General features: G+C 43.8%; 1 protein-coding gene across 7 annotated transcripts in view; it reads left to right on the plus strand.

Moving 5' to 3' along the window:
- Nucleotides 1-22,816, plus strand: part of MAD1L1 (mitotic arrest deficient 1 like 1) — a 493,546-nt gene that overhangs the window by 391,230 nt on the left and 79,500 nt on the right. Inside the window, exon 18 of one of the 7 annotated variants that reach the window (XM_067550859.1) lies at nt 1,323-3,081. The exons of the other annotated variants lie outside the window; for them this stretch is intronic. Within the exon in view, the coding sequence (XP_067406960.1) occupies nt 1,323-1,409 (87 nt within the window). The 3' untranslated portion in view covers nt 1,410-3,081. Of the gene's footprint in view, nt 1-1,322; nt 3,082-22,816 lie in introns of those variants that run through there. 7 annotated transcript variants of the gene reach the window in all.

Consider the following 22,816-nt stretch of genomic DNA (forward strand, 5'->3'; position numbering starts at 1 on the left):
CAAAGCCAAAAATGAAAAGAAGGAAACTTTGATTTAGGAATCTTGGTGTTCTCTGATACCAGTGTATCTCAGCAGAATGTCAACTAAGCTGCAAATTCCTTGACTATTTCTCATTTCATTAAGGACTCCTTTGGGGAAAACATTAAATTGGAGCTGTGTTGGTAGCCCTTCAAGTCCCGGGCTGAAGGTAGTGAGCAAGTGTTTGCTATTAACATACAGGGGAGGAAGCCAAGGTCTATATGGAAGCTTTAACTTAGTTTCTTCCTTTTGTTGATTTGTCACGACCTTGATATTACTCCATTATTACCTTGTTTATTCCAACCTCACTTAACTCCACAGCTCTAGCTGAACATATGGTGTTTTAGGAATATTCTTATTCACAAGAATAAAGAGAATAAATAAAGAATAAAAATAAAGACCAAAGAAAAATTGCATGTTGTCTGCACAGAAAGAATCTCCTGTAAGTGGAGTTAGAAGGAATAAGTTCCGACATGTCCCAGCAACAATGTATTGGAAATAATATGCCAAGACCTCAAAACAGGACGGGCCCGTGGAAAGAACAGGTATTTAGACTTCATTATGCATTGATCCCTGCCTGAAATAGGGAGCGGGAGAAGGCCAGATTCTCTCCTGTCTTACTGTAGGATAGCAGCAAGCCACTCTGCTGGTGCCAAGCAGGCCTAAAGTCAGCTGGAGCAGGATAACCTCAAGGTAATGGCTCCTGCACCGTCCTGTCCTCCCTGCTGCTGATAAAGAATAAATGAGGATTGGATGGAAAGGCTTCTGGCCAGTTTCCCGAAGGCCAGCCAGCTCAGCCGGGGTGAATACAAGCAGGGGAACTTGAGGAGTGGAATCAGATTGAGTTTAGGTTCTGGGGAGTTCCTAAGCACCAGAAGAAAGGTGCTTTATGGTCACCATCCTTTTAGACCTTTGGCAGCCCTTCCTTTACTTAGAGAAGGCCATACCACTCAAAGGAACAAGAATAGGGCAGAGAGGCCCAGAACTGCTGAGTTTGTTGGACACAGTGATACTGCTGCATTGACACAGGGTTTCTAAGGATCTAGAGCACATTGCATAAACCACAGTAGTCTTTGGAGTCTGCATTTGGGAGAAGGGACCCATTTAACCCATGCGTCAAAGCTTGTTAGATAGCGCATTGTTTATATGAACTCGTTCGTATCGGAAAGGTGGTGTCCTCTAAGGCCTTTCAGTGGTCAGGATTACCCTGCATTTCCTTTTTCTGAACCCCTGTGAGGGGAAGCAAAAATCCCAAATAGTTGCTCTCCTCTGTTACATCATTGCATCTTCTGCTTTGCTTCCAGGCATCTCCAGTGTTTTCCTTGCCTATGATTGCTGAGAACGATTGGAAGCACACCAAGCATTCATTCATGGCATGCCTCAAGATTTGATGCACTCCACAGCATGGGGATCAAAGGCACTATGTGCCAAACTACCTCTTCAGATTCATTTATAGTATGCTGTGTCCCAGTGTAGTATGGACCTATTAATCTTTGTATCTTTGACACAATGCTGCATATGTTTTACATATATAGCTACAGAATGCAGATGTGGACTGGAAACCATTCTGAAGGGGTTGTGGATGTGGACTGTGGCTGCTGTAATAGTAACATGAGTCCTAGGCTATGTTACTGACCAACAGTCTGTGAAATGTCATTGTTACAAATATTTGAAAGGATCTCAGTAAATAACTTGGGGTGAGTTGGAACAGTAATACATGTCAGAATGTAATACGATTTAAGTTGACTTGATACATGTTCTTTGGAATTGTGGAAAAACTAACCCTTTCCCATATTTCTTTCTTTTCTCTGACTCATACATGAATCAATCCAAAATGCATCTACAAAGGATCTGTATTCAGTAATTCTTTTGGTCTATCTGAGTGTGATTAGTGATAGGAATAGCGGATTGTTCTGTTGACACTATAGCATGAGAGCATCTTTAGGACAGGTAATTCGGGGGGCTTATTTTTTGTCAAATCTGTTTGTATAACCATCTTAACTAAAACATGTGCTTCCTTCCACCTCCTTTGGGAAAGTAGGAAAGCTGAGAGCTGAGAAAGGCCTCAGACTTTAATAACTCTCAGGACTATCGTTTAGGGATGTCCCCCATTACTAGTTAAAGAAGAGGAGCCTGCCTGTGTTTTGGAAGGAATAAGTTGGTATGTACCGAACAATGGTTTGCACAGCATAATGTGCTCCTAATCTATATTAAACTTCAGTGGAAATGAATCATTTGAGTAGTAGAGGTAACACTTCCATGTTTAACTGGTGAGCTTGGGTCTATTTGAACCTGTTCAGAGGAACAGCCATAAACATCAACTTCAGAGTGAGGGGTTTGCCTCTCTTTGTGGTAGAGCCTGCGTTAGTGATTTGTTTTATAGCTGTCACTTTATGTAGTCAGGAAAGATACATCTGGATCTGGAGAGGGAACCTCTGTGTGGATGATATTTACATGGAGGCAGAAAGTGGAATTACTGTGTGCAGAATGGAAGCTCAATGACCCGGCTCTTATGTAATCCATACCTGACGTGGTGAATTATTATGGTGCGGTTATGTTTAATGAGCATTTCTACTCACACCTTCGTCAGCATATGGTCTTTTTCCTGCAGCTGTAATGAACCTTCAGCAGAGGCAGGCTGCAGAGGTCAGAGGAAGTTTTTGCCACTGTTAAAGCATTGATGCTTTTGCGGCTCAAGCGTAAGACGCCAGTTTACAGGCGCTGTGGGACGCAAGACAGCTGTCCTTTGTTGTACTTCACATAAGGTTGTTACATCTCCTTTTATTTCTCTGATGGGGGAAATTTTATCACACTGCACTGGAAAAGCAGGGGAGATGTCCTTGGCTTTTGGCAGCAGAGTTGCTGAAGCCCAAAGATGTTTTTCTTTGTGTAATTCCATTAGTGTGATGACAGTTTGGTGTTGGAACAGAAAAAGATCTGATGAAAGGACCACTCTGTAAGAGCGAATGATGGACAGAATGAAAAAAATAACTAGCAAGGTAATAGACTGTGATGGATCTATAATCTCTGAAGCTGCTGTAAGCAATAAATTCCTAAATAGTGTCCTTTCAGCCTTAACCTATTTATTTGCAAAGTGCTAAATTTAATTTTCCTTAGTCTGCAGGAAAGCAGCATCCCAGGAATAAACCTTTGGCCCAGCCAAGATACTGTGCCAACTTGCTTGTTCCAGCATTTCCATTTCCTCTTGCATCTGCGCAAAGCAGCACGTCTGTTTCCCTTTTAATGCGCCACATTTTAAGGTGTGTTTGAGTAGCATGTAATTGAAGTTAACCTTGATATAAGCTAGAGGATCTCCTACTCTGGGGTTCCTTCAGAAGAGTGGGGGATTTAATAGCCCTCAACACAATGGATATTCTCAGTAGAGACGCCTGACCTGAATGAGAGTGGCGAATGACTCATCCTGTCCTGGTGGTGGCAGGGTTGGCCATGCTTGGTAGTATGTGGGGAAGCCATTACTGGTTCTGCGCCTGTTCTGTGGCTGGAAGGCCACACTGCTGAGAGTGGTCAGCCCAGAATCCCTTGAGTACTAACCATCACATAAAGGCCACCTACTCTGACATTTTTAAAAAGCCAGCAACTTGAGGGAAAAAATGGTGAGAGTTCCAAGCTGAGCAACCTGCACCCTGCACATTTACACCTTCCAGCATTGCTAGGTGGGGTCCAGACCTGCTGTGTGTTCCCCTTGCTCCATGGTGCTGCAGCATGTGCTGTGCTGGTGATGTCACATACAGCACCTAACCCAGCTGGAGCAGCGGGCGCAGACAGGTCCCTCTTTTCTCCAGAAATGCACAGTTTGGTAGAGCTTTTAAATACACATTTACCAAATTCTCCATTGTCTTGGAAGCTGGCTCCAGCGAACTATTTGGGTGTTGCCATACCAATCTAGGGCTTGTCTACATGGAGACTTAGCGCGTGGCAAGCAGGAGTATGAACTTGCAATACACTAGCTTGCTGCAGAGTAAATGGCCATTTGGAGTCTGCTGTTCAGCAGTACATCAGGGAACACTAGTGACTTTTAGTGCACGGTAGCATGGTCCATACAGCATCCAAACCTGGCTGTAGGAGGTAAGTTTTAAGTTGTGTGGAGTGCTGCTCTTCTCCTGCGTATGAGGGGAATTCAGCTCTTACTCATACAGTCATCTGAGTGCTTCAGATATCTTTTCAGCCCATCTAAAAATAATAATAAAAACAAAAACATCTACACCACCACCTAACCTTGTGTTGGATGAGGGAATGTCCTGCCATTGGACTCATTGAGCCCCAGGGTTCCTCCCAGTCCCTAGCACAGGCTGACACTGATGTCTGAATGGAGGTATTCCACACTTCCCAGGATTGGATTAGTTGGCAGCCTTCTCTCTGTTTTGAACCGTTGTAGGGTTTTCACTCGAACAGTATTTCTGTCTTTGCAGAGGACTATGGGAAAGACAGTCTTTTTGGTTGTTTTGTTTTTGTCACTTTTTAGCATCGTAAGAAAGAAAACTGAGTCTCAGAAAAGTCCAGTTACTCCTCTGCCTAAATCCGGAAAACTATTCTGAGCTTCTAGGTTCTACAGGGCTCTGGGAGCTTTGATTTTTCTCTCTCTCAAGTTTGTTTTAAAATAAACAAAAGTAACAATGTTGATTATTAGGGTGTCCACTGCAGATGACCAAGCATAATTCCTTAATCTGCTCATTCCTCTGAAACGGGGTTAGACAGGATAGAGAACGGCATGCCCTGTCACAACTCCTCCAGATCTCGGGGAAAGTCCACTTGAGTTGATACTGAATTCCCACCAGGGCCTCTGCTTTTCTGGGATGGAGAAAAGTTGCCAGCCTAAACAATGAATGCTATGTGATCCTTGCCTCTTCTCCTAGAAATCCTCTGTGCTTTGGTTGTCACTATGGCCATTGATGGACCCATTGGCCAGTGAGAAGATAGTCTATTTGAGACTACAGGCCACTTCTCTCTCATGGCACCATCCGATGCTCTCATTAGTTTCAAAATATAGGGTCATAGAAAATTTCACTTGTTGCACTGAAATTTGCTAGGCCTAAAATCAGATTGAAAATGGATCAGAGAGAGACATAATTTACTAATATTAATTTTCACATTGGGATTCTCCCTCGTCTATTGCACTGTGTAAACAGCCACAAGCATTCAAGCCTGCGAAGACCGAAAATTATTCCTCTCTGTGGAAAATCAAGGTTTGATGGGGAAGCACAATGAAATAGTTTCTCCCACAAAAATAAACTTGATTAACTTAAAAAACCCATTTCCTCTCCCAGCTTTTCCCCCATTGAGTTAGATCTATAAGGGAATCTCTTCCTGCAAGCAGCTAATTGGGCAGCATGCCAGCGACCCTCAGATTGCAAAGGGGCATCCACAGTTTGCCTGAGTGTCTACCTTCTCTTTGGGACTGAAATTTTAATCGTTTAATTAATTTTGTAGAAACCGGTGTGTAAATTTGTACCACCAGCTGGCATTAACAAGGAATACAGGGAAGAGAGACCTTAGAAGAAGAAAGAAGGGCTTGGGAAAATTTGGTTTGGGAGGCATAATTCTTTTAACTTTTAAAGAGATAATGTATGTCGTGAAATTCATCATCCCTCTGCTTTTCAGCCTCCAGATCTGCCCAAGTCTCTCCCATGCTCTGTCTAGTAAAGAGTCAGTTTTATTTCTGTCCAGGGCAACTTTCAATTCTATTTTTTCTCTTGTCTCTTCCTGGATTTATTTTTTCCCCAGGGTAAATAGGTGAGATTTGAGTAGGCTGGCATGGCTCTTTTGTGTACACACAGTCCCAGCTCTCATCTCCAAAGCATCCCTTGGAGTGTTGTGGGGACTTCGGTGCATGTGTCAGATCTGTGCTGACAAACCGATCTCAGTGCCTATTGAAAAATGGCAGGCTGCTTCTTCACCTACTCCATCAGCTTTAAAGGGGACAAGTCCTGAAATGCAGCCAAGATTCCTAGTCTTTCTGCTCCATTGCTGGCTGCTTCCCTCCTCTCACAAAGCGGGTGTGGGATTTTTTTTTAATGAAAAGTATTATATACCAGCAGATTAATTAGAAATTAAAGTGATTTTTCTGCCGTATCAGTGGAACAGGCCTGTGCCAGGCTGCTGCTGAGGAGAGCTGGGAGTTCTTCCTTTAACGGATGGCAGGCAATTTGCCTGTGGACAGCTAGCTTATAAATAATGGATGTTCTCACAGATTTCCCCAATTCTCAATTGTGCAGGTGGTCTTTATTTTACCATCCGGAACAAATCAGGAATAGCCAGGCTTTTCCAGCCACAGCTGATGAGCAAAGAGGGGCAATTCCTCATCCTACTCCCTAGCTGGATATTTAAGACTTTCTGTAGTTATGGATTATGGATTTTTTTCCACTTTAAGCTCTTCAGAAATCCTGTCAGGGAGACAGGATCATTCTCTACCGCCTTGTGGTTGCTGTTGCCTAGTCCTGCCTGCAAAGTGTAAACACAGACATTCAAAGATGGGTAGACACGTTTGCACAAGCAGGAGACCTTCTAAAAGCTATACAGATGTGCTGGTATTCTGTATAGGCCATATGCTCACCAGCGGCAAAATGGGACAGGCATAGGCAGGCACATACACATGGTGACAGAAAATCACCAAGGCCTTCATTCTGTCCAGTAAGTAGCATAGTAAGTGGACGATCCTTTGCCATTATACTAATCTAAGGATATTGTTCAGTGGACTCTCCTTGCTCCACAGTGACTATATTAGAAGAGAAATCCTCCCCCAGAAGAAAGCTACCTTGTGTTACAAGCCCAGGAGTGGTGCAGAGGCCTTGTACCGGCTCTGTGCACAGGGTGGAATTTTCACCCTGGATGCAGATGGAAATAGCTTCGATTTGCCCTGTGGAACAGTGCCACTTGCCCATCTCATCTTCTCTCCCTTAGAATTGAAAGCTTGACTGCAAAAAGACCCAGTTGAAATTTCCCAGCTACAGGGAGTTCCTGTGGCTATTAACCACCAGGTTCAGATGGAGGATGAGGATTGGTCCAAGAATCCTTTCCAGAGGTCTAAATATAGCAGCTAAAGACACCTTCCACTCAGCAAAAAGAAAACACAATTACTAAACTAGTAATTTGGCTCAATGGGGGTGTGAGCTTGTCCTACCAGTTTCTTGCTGCTATCTATTTCCAAGAGCTTTTCCAGGCTGGTGAAATCTAAACTAGGGCTTTTCATTTTAATGACTCCAAATAAACATACACTACTCCATGGAAGGCAGAGACCAAAAACACATAAACTAAAGGGTGGACATTAACTCTCCAGTATAAAGAGGAGAATGTGCTGGCTCTTTGAGAAGTGCTGTGTGCCATACCTTCTCAGCTGGGTACTTGCTGTGAGTAATCTGTAGGAGTGGCCTGTTCTCTTGGAAATTGTGTTCCCACTTCAGTGCTGATGGAGGTATATGTGTTTTCATATTGTTTATTAGCACTTTTGTTTTATAACTTAGCTCTATGCTCCACAGACTGCACAGAGATTTCAGAAGAATATTATTTTATATGATTTGGAGGACAAAGACAGGAAGGGAATTGAAGGCATGGTTAGAAATAGCTGGATGTTTATTTCCAGTTCAGCAAGTTTTACAGTTGTGTGCTGTGATAATTGAAGGTTTGCTGTTAAATCCTACAAGTCTGTGCTGGAGGAGAAAACGTGGTCTGCCTGTCTCCAGTCATGGACTTGCGCAAAGTCTCTTGCTGCCAGTGTAAGAAGGGGAGCTACTGTTTGATCTTAAGGCAAGGAAGGCCATTTCAAATGAAATGAGAGGAATATTAATGACAGCTTATCAAGACCTGAATGTTTCCAGGGTAATACATGTTTTGCAAGGCAGAGGTGCTGCTCTCTGATGCCATGGAGGACATGGATCCTGACGGTTCTGGACTTGTATGACAGTTCCCAGATGTAGTTCAGTAGCAAAGGTTGAACTGGACCTGTTGAGCTGTACATGCCCAGGTGATTTCTTTGTATAGGTAGGAAAAAAACTGCTCAAGACAGTTTTGCAAAGAAAAAATCTCTCTCTCCTAACGTACCCCGGCCAAGCTTCATTGTGACCATGTCCAAAACCCACTCAGTGGAACTGAAAAACAAACCAACAGTTCAAAAATAGCGAGGTCTATCCAATCACAGTTTCTGTAGCAAGAGAAAGCAGGCTAGGAGTAAAAGAATATTCATCTACCAGAGCTGCCGTTGCCCAACGTTTCTTATGAACTATTTAAAAATGTCCCAGTCTTCATCAGTGGGGCTCATAATTCTTAGGAGTTAGGTGCCCTTGGGTAAGTACTTCTTGGCCAGGGCATTTACAGTCAGACAGTACCATGCCTTCTCATTGGGGATGAAATGCCTATTTCTGCAGAGAATCAGCACAAGACCTGGGCACCATATAAGTCTTATTTTAAATAGCTTAAGCAAAGGATGAATTAAGGACCAAATCTCTTCTGGATGCAATGCAGGGTGTTAGTGACAATTTGATCTCCCCAATGAACTGAGGCCCAGTTATTTGAAAAGTTGCTTCTCACCCTATTCTCTCTTGTAACAGTTGGGGAGAGTCTGGGCTGCCTGCTGTTACGCTCTAGATCTTGAAAGCTTTTCTCCGTAAAAGGCCTTTGTCTTTGGACCTTGCAGCCCTAGAGATCCAGTAGAACCAGATTTCAGCAAGCCTCAGAAGTGATGCAAGGGATTTTTACTTAATTTAGCACATGGTTAACTTCACCTTTTCCTTAGTTCACATTGACAGTAGCCGTGCTTGTGCTGCTACTTATGGGGGGCTCTGTTCTTGTGTTTTATATAAGATTGCTTAGATAAATGCTGAATAAACTGTAGAAAACGAGGAAGGAAGAGGGAGACAATTGAGTGCAGTCAGTGGAAGGGTGAAAGAAAGAGAAGAAGGGGGACGCTTTGATGTGGATGCAGAAGAGCTAAGAGGAGAAAGTGAGAGACGGCAAACAGGCAGAGTAAGAGAGAAAATCTGAAGAAGAAGGAAAAATGGAAATGCGAGACGATGAAGAGAAATAAGGGAAGGTCTGACACAATATATAGGTTAATGAAATGTGTTTTTATTCACATTCTTTTGTACATTGGATTGTATCTCTCTGACAAGCACCTCACTGCTGAGTTAATGAGGTGGTGGCGGCGGGCAGTGATAGCAAGAATGATGTTGCTGATGGGGGTCTTGAATCAAATTGCTGTTGTCACTGTTGGACACATGACTAAATAAACAGTACAATATATTACTTTGCATCCAGACTTGTTGCAGTCGCTTGATTAGAGGGTCTTACGGCACATTCAGCTAGCTCTCAGGCATTATCTGTGGAAGGCTTACAGTGTCTGTCACTGATATCTGTAAAGCTGCTAATTGTTGCTCTTTTTACGTTTTCATACAGTCCTTCTCTTAGCCTGCGGGTTGGGTCAGATGTCTATTTGGGACAGCAGTCCTAAAGCCCTTATTTAATTCTTTCCTCCAAAAGGTTTGTTACTGCTAGCTCATCTTCCAGGAATGGGGATCAGCAGAGGCAATTCTCAAAGGGAAAAGAAAAGTTACTTACCTGTAATTGGAGCACATTTTCTCCTCAGATCTACTCTCCTTCTTTCTCCACTTCATGGGAGTCTGGGAGCTTTTGCTTCACCTTTAACCGTAAGCATATGCTGTCCATCTATGATGGAAATGCAAAAATCTCACTGCAGAGGTGGACTCTTCTATTCCTGAAGATGTTTCCAGCTTGGTAGGGTTCACTGAAGCATTGCAGTGAGATGGATGTGTCTTAACCTAACCACAAACCAGTTTTCCTTGCCATCCACAGTGCTGGAGAATATCCCTTTAACAAGACTTGTTGCATTTCATGGTCTCCTTATTCATTTCCTCTTTCTTTTCCAAGCGACTTGAACAGTAATTTTCATTTTTCAACAGTGTGGCTTGCATGAGTGTCCTCAGGTTGCTGAACTTGACCCTTCAGAATCCCTGTCCTGCTTTCACTAGAGAAAGCAGAAGGGAGGAGAAGTTCACAAAGCCCACCAAAAGCTACCATTCTCTGGAGTATGAGTCAGAGAAGCAGGATGCTGAGATGCCTATACCTGTGAACTTTCTGATTTATTATTATAGGCAGAGGAAAAGCTCAGTGGAATTACACATACTGGCTACTGGCAGGAGTTTGAAGTCTGGTGGATTATCCACTGAGCTAGTGACAAGGTGAACAATAAAGGTTTCATTTAAGGAATGTTTCTCCTGCCTTCAAGCACGTCTCTCCCAGCTCACATCCCCTTCCTTGATTGCAGTGTAATCTCACTCATTACTCTGTGACTGTAACCTCCTCTCCCTGTCTCCATGGATAGACAGTAGAGAACCAGCAGCCAATTTGTGTCCAGAATGAAGGTTCTGACTCTCTCAGCTTCCTTTTGCTCTGATTGGCTGCTGGAAGTCAAAGGAAATAGACAGGAGGCTTTGCACTAGTTGTTAGAAACAAAATATTTCTGATCTCCAAATTGCCTGCTTAGATGTTTTGTTGTTTGGTTTTCCTGTGGGTATAGACAGTGTTTAACAAGGACGGAAAGGGGTTTGAAGTCTGTTGGAGCTGTCTGCCTTTAAGGAAGCGGTGGGGGAAGGATGAAGGTGTTTTCATACATGTTTTAGAAGTGAGACTAGAGCAATTCTGTACTCTCTCTCTAGTTTGAGTGAGGTAACTATACCTAGTGGTTTCACCTGCTCTTTCGCAAGAGTGAGAGGCACCCAATGGTGGTTGTGAGTAAAGGACAATGTTGCAAGTTGTTACTAGCAAATAAGTGTTAATACTTTCAGTTGCAGGGCTCACTAGGGAAGCTAGAATTGTATTTTTTCTTTCCAAGAGGAGGCCGGGAATTTCATGCTGTTGGGCAACAAGGGATCCAGTCACACCCTACAAATGTCCAGATGCAGTTTTGGAGGAAGCGGAGGCTGTTGTGAGGTGCGTTTTTCTAGATGTCACTTTGGACTCTCAGTTTAAAGGGAAGCTGCAAAGATTCCTTGATGGTGAAAAGACTTGCTTAAGATGCCAAATCAGTAATGGCATATAAATGTAAAAGACATTGATCTGCTTACCCAGTGCTACCTTGTGGAAACCAGAACTGGTTTCAGCAGGAACTGGAATGGCACATTCATCAACAAGAGAGTTCCTCACCTGGCTTCAAAGCAACCCCCACCATAGTCAGTAACAGAGTGGTGTTGCTTGTCTCTGTCTGAAGGATGGTAGCTGCAACATGGAGTCTTAAAGATTGAAACATAAGGCATAATAATTTGGAGTGCCCAAGGCTTTAACAAGGACACCCAAGACTACTCTCATAGTCTTGGTAGTAATACGAATCTGTTACATTTGAGGAGTGCAAAATTGCGGGTAATTCTATTTTACAATGAAATACATGAATATCTGTTCCTCTTCCACTCACCTGCAAAGTCCTGAATTCAGGATTCTGTGTCGTTTCAAATAACACAGTCAAATAATGCAGTTGTCACCTAAGATAGTGGATAGATTGCAGGTAGGAAGAAAACATCTCTTGGGGAAAGTACTTTTGATCTAAAAACGTGTAACGACATCTGTAAGAGGAAGAGGAACGGGGTGAATATGAGAAGAAATCATGATCAAACTTCTGACTTCAGTGAAAACTGCTGGTGCTCTGCCCCTATGAAATTCAGGGCATCCATACACATAGAGTTGGAGCATTTAATTCATTGTACTGCACCAAGTGAAGAGAAGTTGGATGCCGTAGTAATTTTCCCCTTCATTGAACTAAGGGAAGATTTCATCCAGTTCTACTCCAGTTTACTGTACAGTAGCCCTCGCTTCTGCCCATTTTCCTCATTTGCCACATGTACATCGTCAGCATCATCAGCATCATCATGTTTTCTCTGATAGCTGCAAGGTATAAAGCTGCAGCTGCTGTTTGGGAGCTTTCATGATGGGCAAAGCCAGGACAAACAAAAGTTTTAAGAGGCCAAAGCACCTGCCTCTCCTTGGTCTCATCTGCTGCAGTAACTCATCAGAACAATTTAGAATTGCCCAGCAAAAGGGACATTGGCTGACTAAAATTGTATTCAGTTGGGTAGCAACTTTATTGGGATTGTGGGTGTTCACACCCTGCCAAGTCCCTCTCCCCTCCCACCCCAGTCCATCCCTGCATCTCTAGCCTGGAGGGGTTTGTTTGTTTATTTATATTTTAGCATAAATCTGAAAGTATGGAGTAAGTATTTGAAATCTGAAAGTATGGAGAAGCCCTGAGCTATAAATATTTTCCTTAATATTTATCTTTTGTTTATCCCATTGGGAAGACTCTTGGGTGACGGCAGAGATCCTGTAGCAGCTGCAGCCTTTCTTCTCTTACCAGTCACTGAGAAACTCTAATGATAGTTTAGCATGTTGCAGATAAGAAGAATGTACTCCATTTAGGCTAGACTTGCACAGAGTAAATTGAAGTAAAAATAAATTAAATCTTTCCAGAGTTCAATAGCAAAAAAATCACCCATCATTTGTCTCCTCTCTCCTAGATGCATTACAAGAGAGAAATGCTCAATCTCAAAACTCCTTCATTCTTAGATGGGCTTTATCCCTCTTCTCTCCCCGCTGATTCTTTTAATTCATTCTTCAATGCAGTGCTTTGCAAGGGGAATGCAGAATCCTGACCACAGGGACTGATGGTCTCTTTCTAGCTCTCCTTCACCTCCACCCCCTATTTCAGTTCTGCCTTTTGCATGGGCTTTTGCAGCATCCTTTTAAAAAAAAAAAAAGGCAGTGGGAAACACAAATCAGAGACATGAACAATTGTTTCTACTCTCTCTGTAGCCCTGTCCTAGACTGTAGAAGTCCCATTGTGGAGGGGGCGGGGAAGATCTCTGAACCAGACAGTGGCATGGAGGCTTTGAAACAATGAGATCAACAGTGATATGGCTGGGAGAGGCTTTAGAATTGGCCTGAGTGCTGGAAATCCTGACCTCTCCGGAGATGTTCTCAGTATGGGCGTTGGGATTAAGCAATATTAAAGATGCTTTCATTTGGAAGCCAGGCCCGTCTTCCTTCCATTAACAGGCTTCAGGTTTATTGCTCTCCTGGGGAGCTCAGACTAGTTGATTAACTCGTAACTCACTGGTTCTCGACACATTGTGCAGAAAATCCCACACCAGTTAACAATTTTCATTCACCTTCCCTCAGCCCCCTTTTTCACTCTAGAGTTTTAAATTTAAATTCATTTTTAATTTTATTTTTTTCATTGTGAGCGCTAATATGTGCAAACTTCGGGCTGTGTGGGTCAGTGGGAGGATGTGTATCTGACAAAGAATTTGGAAAGCAAGCGTGATCACCTAGAGAGAAGAGAGGCGCTGGCTCATGGAGGAAGCCAAAGGCTAGCAGAATGGTCTGCATGACGCAGAAAGGAAGCAAATAAAGGCCAGACTTCACATGTTTGTCCAATACAGTGAATGCACTCTTGCAAAAAGGAGCTGAAATTCACTGCAACTCACTTGGCTGACAGAGGATGTGTTCAGCCTCCCAAAAAACCTCTTATGTGTCATTCATTGGGGGGGGAGCCAAGTCTTCACAATACTTGTTGCCAGTTGTGCAGTACAAATGGGAGGATGTCAGATCTGCCCCTCTTGGGCCGACTGGCCATACAGCACTGTAAATATTCGTGTTAAAGTGAAAGTCCCTAGTAGATGAGCTTAACTGACAAAATCATTGTGTCAGTTGTGCTGCCGCTTGTAAAGCCATCGTGTATAGCCCAGGGCGCTAGGGGTGCAGGAGGCAGACCTCCTGTTCTTAATATGGGTTTGTTCTGTGTGTATTTGTATTACCATCATAGGCTTCCACTGCCTTCTCTGCCAAAGCCCCAGCAAAGTCTCGGTGCACTTTATCTGGTGAGCAAAGCTGGCTTTAGGACTGTCTTGGTCCAGCAGTTAAAACTGGCGCATGGGACACTTTGGGTATGTCTACACTGCCACTGGGAGTGAGACCCCCAGCCTGGGTAGACAGACTCTCACTAGCAGGGCATGAGCTAGTGTGCTAAAAATAGCAGTGTGGGCCTTGCGGCTCCAGCAGAGACTCAGGCTGGCCACCTGAGCTCAGACCCATGGGGACAGGTGGGCTTAAAAACCTGAGCTACCACCCAAGCACCGTAATTGTTAGTTTGCTAGCTCGAGCCAAGCTAACATTAGTCTGTGTGACCTGGCTGGGGGGTTCGTTCCCAGCCTCAGTGTAGACATATCCTACGGTGCAGTGCCTGGTGTTGGAGAGCTTGGACCAGCAGGGCTGTAGAATTGGTGCTCCCAGCCTTTAGGGCAGAGGCGACGGGTGTGGGTGGGTTACATCCCTCTTCAGCAAACCTTGAGACTGGGCAAGCAGATGGGGGTGGGCTCTAAAGCATGTTCTGTCCAGCTCTCCATGGTGAGTTGTGGTGTTGGATGTAGATAGTTGTGGTGGATCACAACTCGGCATGAGTCAGCAATGCGATGCTGTTGCAAAAAAACCAAATGCAATTTTAGGTTACATTAACAAAGGCATAGCATGCAATTCATGAGAGGCGATAGTACCTCTCTACTTGGAACTGGTTAGGCCTCAGCTGGAGTACTGCGCCCAACTTTGGTCATCGATGTATACAAAGGATGTAGAGAAATGAAAGGATCCATAAACGAGCAACAAAGACGATCAGAGGGATGGAATGCAAACCATATGAGCAAAGGCTGAAAGAACTGGGTCTGTTTAGTTTGGGAAAGAGGAGATCAAGGAGGGGACATGATAGAGGTCTTCAAATGCTGGAAAGGCTGCCATAAAAAGATGGAGAAAAGTTGTTCTCTCTTGCCAGAGAGGGCAGGACAAGAGGCGATGAGTTCAAACTACAGCATAGCAGATTTAGATTAAATCGAAGGAAAAACTTCCTAACGGTAAGAATAGTAGGACAATGGAACAGACTGCCTTGGGAGGATCTGGAAGCTACTTCGCTGGAGTTTTTCAAAAGGAGTCTGGATAGCCATCTGTCCTGCATGGTTCACACACCAAATCCTGCATCTTGGAAGGGGGTTAGACTAGATAATCCTTGCAGTCTCTTTTAATGCTATGGTTCTGTAATTCTGGGAAGGGAAGCTGCAGTGATTTGGGGCTGTGAATACAGTGGGGAGGGTGAGAGAGAGAGAGCTTTTGAGGACAACTATAAAAAGCGTTGCTTTTAGCTTTGGAGTTAGCACTGCTTCACTCTGCATGGCCATCAGAGCTGGCCAATTAGTTGATGAAAACACTTCTTCTATTTCTGTCCTTCCAGCAGGCTGCCAGTTGTGTTTTCTTTGGGTGTTTAAGTATTAGCCACTTTACCCTGCCTCTCTGAAATATGTATTCAAAGCGTGTTCAACTGACCTGAGCACAGAACAAGAATTCAAAAATTCCTGGATTCTAGTCCCAGTTCTGTCACTGATTGTGTGGCCTTGAGCAAGTCACTTAACCTATTTGCCTCCATTTCCCCATCTGTAAAATGAAAATAATATTTACTTACCCCACAGATACATTATGGGACTCTGGGCTTGTTTACACAGTGCCAACAAAGTGCATTAGAAGGGACTGTTAACATGAACTAGGTACCATTGAAAGCTTGTCTTATGACGGCAAAACTTTTGTCACTTGAGTGTGAAAAAAAACACCCTGCGGAGCAACATACGTTTTGCCGGCATAAGCACGAGTGCAGACAGCACTGCTACGTTATGTCTCTCCCACCAACATCATAAAACCAGCTAAACGAGCAGTGCTGTCTACATTTGTGCTTATGCCGGCCAAACTTACATTGCTCAGCGGGGTGATTTTTTTTTTCACACCCCGACCCACAAAAGTTTTGTCAGCACAAGCGCGAGTGTAGACAAACCATGAAAGTGTGACTGCAGGGTCTACACTGGACAGTTAGGGTGAAACTCATTAGAGCGCTTTACAAGTCACACTCCTCTGGTTGCTGCCATGCCAGGTAGACAAGCCCTTAATGTGTGTTAAGTGCTTTGAACTTGTCATATGCTATTTAAGTGCTAAGTATTGTTGCTAGCAGGATACACCGTATTACACAGCAACATACACAACAAAGTGGTTTAATCTCTGCTTAAAATGCAAATCTCAGTACAACCTAAATTATGGAGCCACTATGTAACTTCATAATTAATTTTTTCTTAGGCTTTGGTAAACCTAGTTAAACAATAGAACCCCTTGTGAATGTGTACTCCTTCTTTTGACTCTTTCTAAACTCTTGATTTCAATGCTACCTTGAGGCAGTGAGTTCCACTGGTTAATTATATGTTATGAAAAAAAGGTTTGGTTTTGTCTCCTTTTATGAGTTTTTAATGTATCGAGTTTCAGTTTCATGAAGTACCCGCTTGTTCTCATGTTGTGAAAGAGGGTAAATACCATAGCTACAGCATTCATTATTTCATGTTCCCATTTAGGTCTTCTCTTCGCTGCTGTTTTTACCTGGAGGTAACTGATATATATGAGTTATCCTAAGGTAAAAACACAGTGAATACAAGGTACTGGGTGAGATCAGCACTATCCCTGTCTGGTAAGGTCATCTGCAAATCTTGCCACTTCTCTGTTTGCTCTTTTATCCATACAGTTAATGAATATTTTAAACAAAACTGGTCCCTGGGCATTGATCCCACTGCAAGCTTTTGCTGGGTAGAAAGTTGACTATATATTACACCTACTCTTTACTTTGTCAAATAATTTAGAACTCATGGTTAGATTAACTTCTATTAACTTCGCCACAGCCTCATTGGCTGAAGATACCTATCCTCAACAAAAGGGTCATTTTACTTTACAGGACCAAGGTCTTTCTAAACTATATTATGAAGATCTGAACATTTTGTATGGTACCACCACTCCCCCACATCTGCCCCATAACACCATAAGGCAGGAGGGGGAAGGAGCAGAGCCCAGATTCAATAATCAGTAGATTTGATCTCAGAAGCACATCTGTACCTGTGATTACTCAGAGGTGTGTTTTAGGCAAACCCTCTAGTTGCCAGGAGGGTTAGATATTTCAGAGTTCATTTCAGATATCTACTATGTCTTGGCTTCAGTGTTTAGCACTACTGTGTTGGAAACGTCTGAGCCCTCCCGTCACATTCAAAGAGCCAGTGATGTTTTGACACTCAGTGACTCATATCACAGTGATTACATTTCACTGAAGTGTGGAGGAACAGCTTGGGCAAGACCATATCACTTGAACCCACTGGGAACCAGGTTTTCTATTCCCTGAGAGGTTTCCAAAAGACATTTACTATATATTGATCCTGCCAGAGATTCCTGGGAACACATTAGAGGCTGATGTAAATCAGGAGGGGTGGGGGAGGGAAGAGAAGATATGCATCTGATGAGAACATGCAGATTTGGGGATTGCATGATGAGACGTGGCTATTCCAGTCCTGAGCTTTAGTGTGAGCAGTCCGTGGAGAAGTCTGTAATTACTGGCTTGGAGTTACTGCAGTACTATCTTCTCCCAGCAGGAAGCACTATAGGCTATTATACTGGAATTGCAGCCTTTTTCTCTCCTTACAGGAACAGTGGGTTCTGTACATTGAGATGACTCTTCTTGTTGTGATGAGGATGGGAGGTGTTTGTTGTTTTCCTAAGTCCTCGGAAATAATGGCAGCCGTAAAACCCAGTCAGGAAAATGACCCACCTCAGTCAGAACTAGAGAAATATCCTTTTAATTTGTAAAAAAAAAAACCTTTGCAAATGTGCTTACTGCTGCTTGAAATCCTGTCTCTTAATTATAAAGCCTGCTGGTATCCATGAGCGCAGTGAAAACAGTCAGCACAGACACAAAGCTGACCCCAGGCAGTGAGCATCTTGATGTTCCTCTGATGTGAAATAAGAAGAAAAGAGGGAATGAAAGCGCTACCAATCTGGCCAGGAACCATTAGAGAAGCAAGAAAGGGTATTCATAAAAGTGCTCCTGTGTGTGAAAAGCATAAGGGAGAATTAGAAACCCCAGAGGAGACCCTGGGAGGGATTGATGAGTAATGAAGTGGATGATAATGTGCCTGTGTAACCTCCAGACCCGTGGGAGTCATTTGCGTTTCAGAAAACTGATCTATAGATGTAGCTACAGCTCACTATTGCAAACTTGTTCCTCGCAGGTGCCAGTACAGTGTGAGTGCGCTGACCTGCCTCGCTGTTCAGATTGTTCAGCTCTTTGCTTGGCTCCATTTTGAAATAAATCACCAAACAATGTATTGATTGTGTGTCTCTTCCAGTGTTTTCCATACATTAGTTTCTGTGCATTTACTGTTTAATTATGCTGCAGGTTTGACAAGTCACTAAATACCACATGGCTTTATAGGCAGCATTACTAATATTTCAAGGGACAAAGGTTAGCTGTGATTATTGTAATTCACTGTAATATTTACATTTATGTTACAATTGAGCCTAAAGGCCCCAGTCAGAACTGAGACTGCATTGTGCTCTGGAGAGCACACAGTATAAAAAATAAGAACAAATGAATGGTCGGGGATGGAGAATAACATACAAGCAAGTGAACAAGGTGGTGACTGGCGCAGTTTTGTTAGTTACGTGTCTTGTGGGTGTTGGTTTGTTTGGTTTGTTAAATGGGGTAGAAGTAGGCCGAATGGGACAGTTAATAAGGAGAAAGAAAGGGGACTGGGGGCAGGCCCGGCTCATCACCTGCCAGCCTTTGATCGGAAGCCAAGGATTTGTGGGATTCATGTCCATGGTGGGTCTTAGAGGGATTTGAATGAGGACAGGGCAGGGGCTGTATGGATTATATCAGGGTTTTTCCTTTGCATAAGGGATAAGCTTGGGAGGAAGTGCAGGAGTGTTTAAGAGCAAAGCTGCCCAGGAGCCAGTAAGGGCTGGAAACTTTGGCAGAGCGAAGGTGGCTGTTGGTGTCATGGCAAATTAGTAGGCGGCTAGGTAGGGCAGGACGAAATGCGGAGAGCCTGGATGGTAACAAGAAAATTGTGTTTGATGTGAAGAGGGGACACCAATGGAGCAACTCAAAGAGGGAGTTGAAGTGCATAGTGCAACAAGCCACAACCGTGATCCAGGTCGGGGGGTGAGGCTGCCCCATCTGAGCAGGTGCTGGGCTGTGGGGCTGGAGCGGTGGGTAAGCGGTGGGTAAGTCCCCTGCGCATTGTGAAGAGCCAGCCTGGCACCTGCCCAGGGGCCTGGCCCTCCCGCCCCACTCCCCCCCTCAGTACGCCACTGCACCCTAGTCCCTCATGGGTGTTGTTCTATTGATATGTTTAGTTCACATAATAACCACCGTTGCGCATTTGTAAAACTGGCAGGAGGGGGGCACTATTTGCTTTGGTAGGTGGAAGGTGAGAGAGGGCAAAGGGGTGTGGTTTGGTGATGACTCTCAGATTGTAGAAATAAATTGTGTTCTCCATCCTTCTGCCACTTTCCTGAGGGTCTGGGACATGTATCTTATTCTCAAAATCTTTCCACATGACTCTCATTTCCCTGTAGAAAGGGCAATACGGAGCATAAATTCTCAGGGTGGGAGGGAGATTATCTTTGGGTGACATTCTATCTGTGAATTCATGCCGTGCTCATCACTATCATTTTTCAGCACGTAGATTTTGTATCTCAAGTTGCTGAAGATTGGTGTCAGTGTCTTTCCTGATGGATTATTAATACATCCCAAAACCCTTGGAGCCTATCTAATAAAAGCAATAAGTGTCCTGGTACCTAGCTGTATGACCAGAAGATTTGTGGCTACGAGCAGCAAAAGAGCAACTGGGGAAGTAGAGGTGTTGCTCAAAGAAACTTTAATATCTCCAGCCCCAACCTTCCATCTTTTCTATCTCATCTATACCAAGGAATGTATCAAATTAGGGAGCCCAATGGGAACAGAAAGGGGATGTTATATCAGTGCTGCTGTGGTTAGGGTTGTGTCAGCACTTCTCATTAGAAACCTCTGTTTTCAGAGGAATATAACTAGTCTGCAAAATCCACTCCAGATAGAAACTTAACATAAATGGTCCCTGCCTGGGATTAAAGTATTTAAATTTGAAATGTAAAAATGTTGTATATAGATGTTAACATATATGAAATTAAAGGGAGGGACAGTAGCATTGCCAACCTCAGGCATTCAAAAATCATGAGAAGAATCATGAGATTAGTTTAAATATTAGATTAAAAAAAAATGTAAGGGTTCGTTTTATTTGTCTTCTGGTTTCTGAGGGTATGTCTACACCTAAACCCCTACAGCAGCAGTGCTGCAGTTGTGCCGCTGTAGTACTTCAGTGTAGACACTACCTACATCAATGGAGGAGATCTCCCATCAGCGTAGGTAATGCACTTCCCTGAGAGGTGGTAGCTTGGTCGACAGAAGAATTCTTCTGTTGACCTAGTGCTATGTACACCAGGGGTTAACATTTTTCACACCTCTGAGAGACATAGCTAAGTTGATGTAAATTCCCAGTCTAGGACAGTCCTTAGCCTTTATAGTAAATGCAGGTCACATTTTGAAGGTTTCCTCTGCAACCAGGAAGCCTAGCAACTTTCTTTTTAAATCAGAGCTGAGATTCTCACTTAACCACTTGATTCCAGGAGCTGAAGCCTTAAGAAAAACACCAAATATTTCAAAACTCAAAATAAAACGATGAGAGTTGGCAACACTTGGAGAGTTGAGTGATTTAGGCCAGTAGTTCTTAACCAGGGATACACAGAGGTCTTCCAGGGAATATATCAACTCATCTAAATATATGCTTAGTTTTACAACAGGCTACATAAAAAGCACTAGTGAAGTCAATACAAACTAAAATTTCATGCAGACAATGACTTCTTTAGTCTGCCCTATGTACTATACATTGAAATGTGATTTACATTTAATGCACTAATTTGTTTTATTTTATAATTTATGGTAAAAATGAGAAAGTAAGCAATTTTTCAGTAATATTGTTCTGTGCTACTTTTGTATTTTTATGTCTGATTTTGTAAGCAAGTAGTTATTAAGTGAGGTGAAACTTGGAGGCATACAAGACAAATCAGACAACTGATTGAGAGCCACTGATTTAGGTATCCATTTCAGGGTTTTTTTTAAAGTAGATTTATCAAAAAATTTTATTAATGCAGGGAAAATATCTGCCTGAATGCTCATTGAGATTGTGTGGCCCAGTCCTCAGAAGTTAGAAAGTTCTAACTAAACTAAGCTATAGCTAAGGCACTCTGTCTCCAATAACACAGTAGAACATCATACTGTTTTTTCTGCATCCTCACATACACATGGCTAAAATGAGCTGTGATTGTAAATTTTTAATATTGAATTTCCTTGGCTTCTTAATAAGGAGAAAAAGAAAGTTTCCCCCAGTCTTTAATTAAAAAAACCAATCAGCAAAGAGAAATCGGTGTGTCTATATATCGCAATCCCTAGGGGCCTTCAGGTCGATTACAGCATAGTTTCTCAACCTGTGGTACGCATACCCCTGGGGTACGTGGTGAAAAACCCAGTAAAGAGAGCCAGGTGGCTGCCGCTGGCTTCTGGTGGCCGCCGGGCGGCAGCCGCCCACATCTCACCTGGTCCCAGCTCCCATGTCGGAGCCCGGCAGCAGCCTCCTGCATCTTGCGAGCTGGGCTTGCAGCTGGGTGGCTGCCACCCATGCCCTGGCTCTGAGCTGAGAGACAGCCTCTTGCACCCTGCCTTGAAGATGGGCAGCAGTTGCCTGCCGCCTGCCCACCTACCGGGCTGACAGACGCCTGCAACTTGCCCAGGTGGCAGCTCTCCTCCCCGGCTCTAAGCCTGGTGCCCAGAAAGCCAGGCAGAGAGTCCAGCAGCTTGCCCAGTCCTGGAGCTGGGCTCTACCCACAGGTTTACTTGTCAATTTCACTGTTGTACTGAGCAGTGAAATTGACAACTATGACAGCCCCAGATTTTACCAGGATAAAAATCTCGAGGGGCCCACACAGTGTGATTTGCCCCAGGCCTGCACCTCCCTAGGGAGGGCCATGGGGAGCGCTGCTGTCCACTCTGGTTGGCCGCTAGTGCCTGCTCATAGCTCACAAGTTCCCACCTGTGTGAGGAGAACACCACGTGACCCTGCCGCCAGGCCATAGTGATTGGCTGGCATTGATCTTTGCTCCTATATGGAGGAAGGGGAGGAGGAAGGAGGGAAGAAACAGCAGGGGATTTTGTGATCTGCCATCGCCACACAGCATTGCAGAACCAGAACTCTCCTGCTTTATGAGAAATACAGTCGTCCAGCAGTAAAGGGGAGAAAGATTGTATTTCTCAGAGTGGAAAATTGAGTGTCGGGGTACTTATTAAAATTTTCAGAAGTTAGGGAGTACTTGCCACTTAAAAGGTTGAGAAACACTGGACTACAGTCTGTTAGAATTGCAAGCTGAAAGGTGAAGACCCTCTCTGCTGCAGCTGCATCATTATGCAGATATACTGGAACAGCGGCACTTCCACTGCCCATATTGGGCAGGATTTATTATTTGTGTTACCATAACACCTAGGAGCTCAAGTCATGGACCAGGACCACATAGCGCTAGGTGTTGTACAAACACAGAACGAAAAAAACAGCCGCTACCCCAGAGAGCTTAAAACCTTAGGCTGTGTTTACACTTAAACCACTACTGCAGCACAGCTGCACTGCTTCAATGTAGTAACTCACTACGGCAATGGGAGGGGTTCTTCTGTTGCTGTAGTTAATCCATCTGCCCGAGAGGTGGTAACTAGGTCAATGGAAGAATTCTTTCAGTGACCTAGCATTGTCTGTATCAGGGGTTAGCCCAGTGTAACTACATCACTCAGGTGTCAATTTTT

Source organism: Emydura macquarii, unplaced genomic scaffold (assembly GCF_026122565.2).
Source record: "Emydura macquarii macquarii isolate MOO-44397 ecotype Brisbane River unplaced genomic scaffold, CSIRO-AGI_Emac_v2 contig_1348, whole genome shotgun sequence".
NCBI lineage: Eukaryota > Metazoa > Chordata > Testudines > Chelidae > Emydura > Emydura macquarii.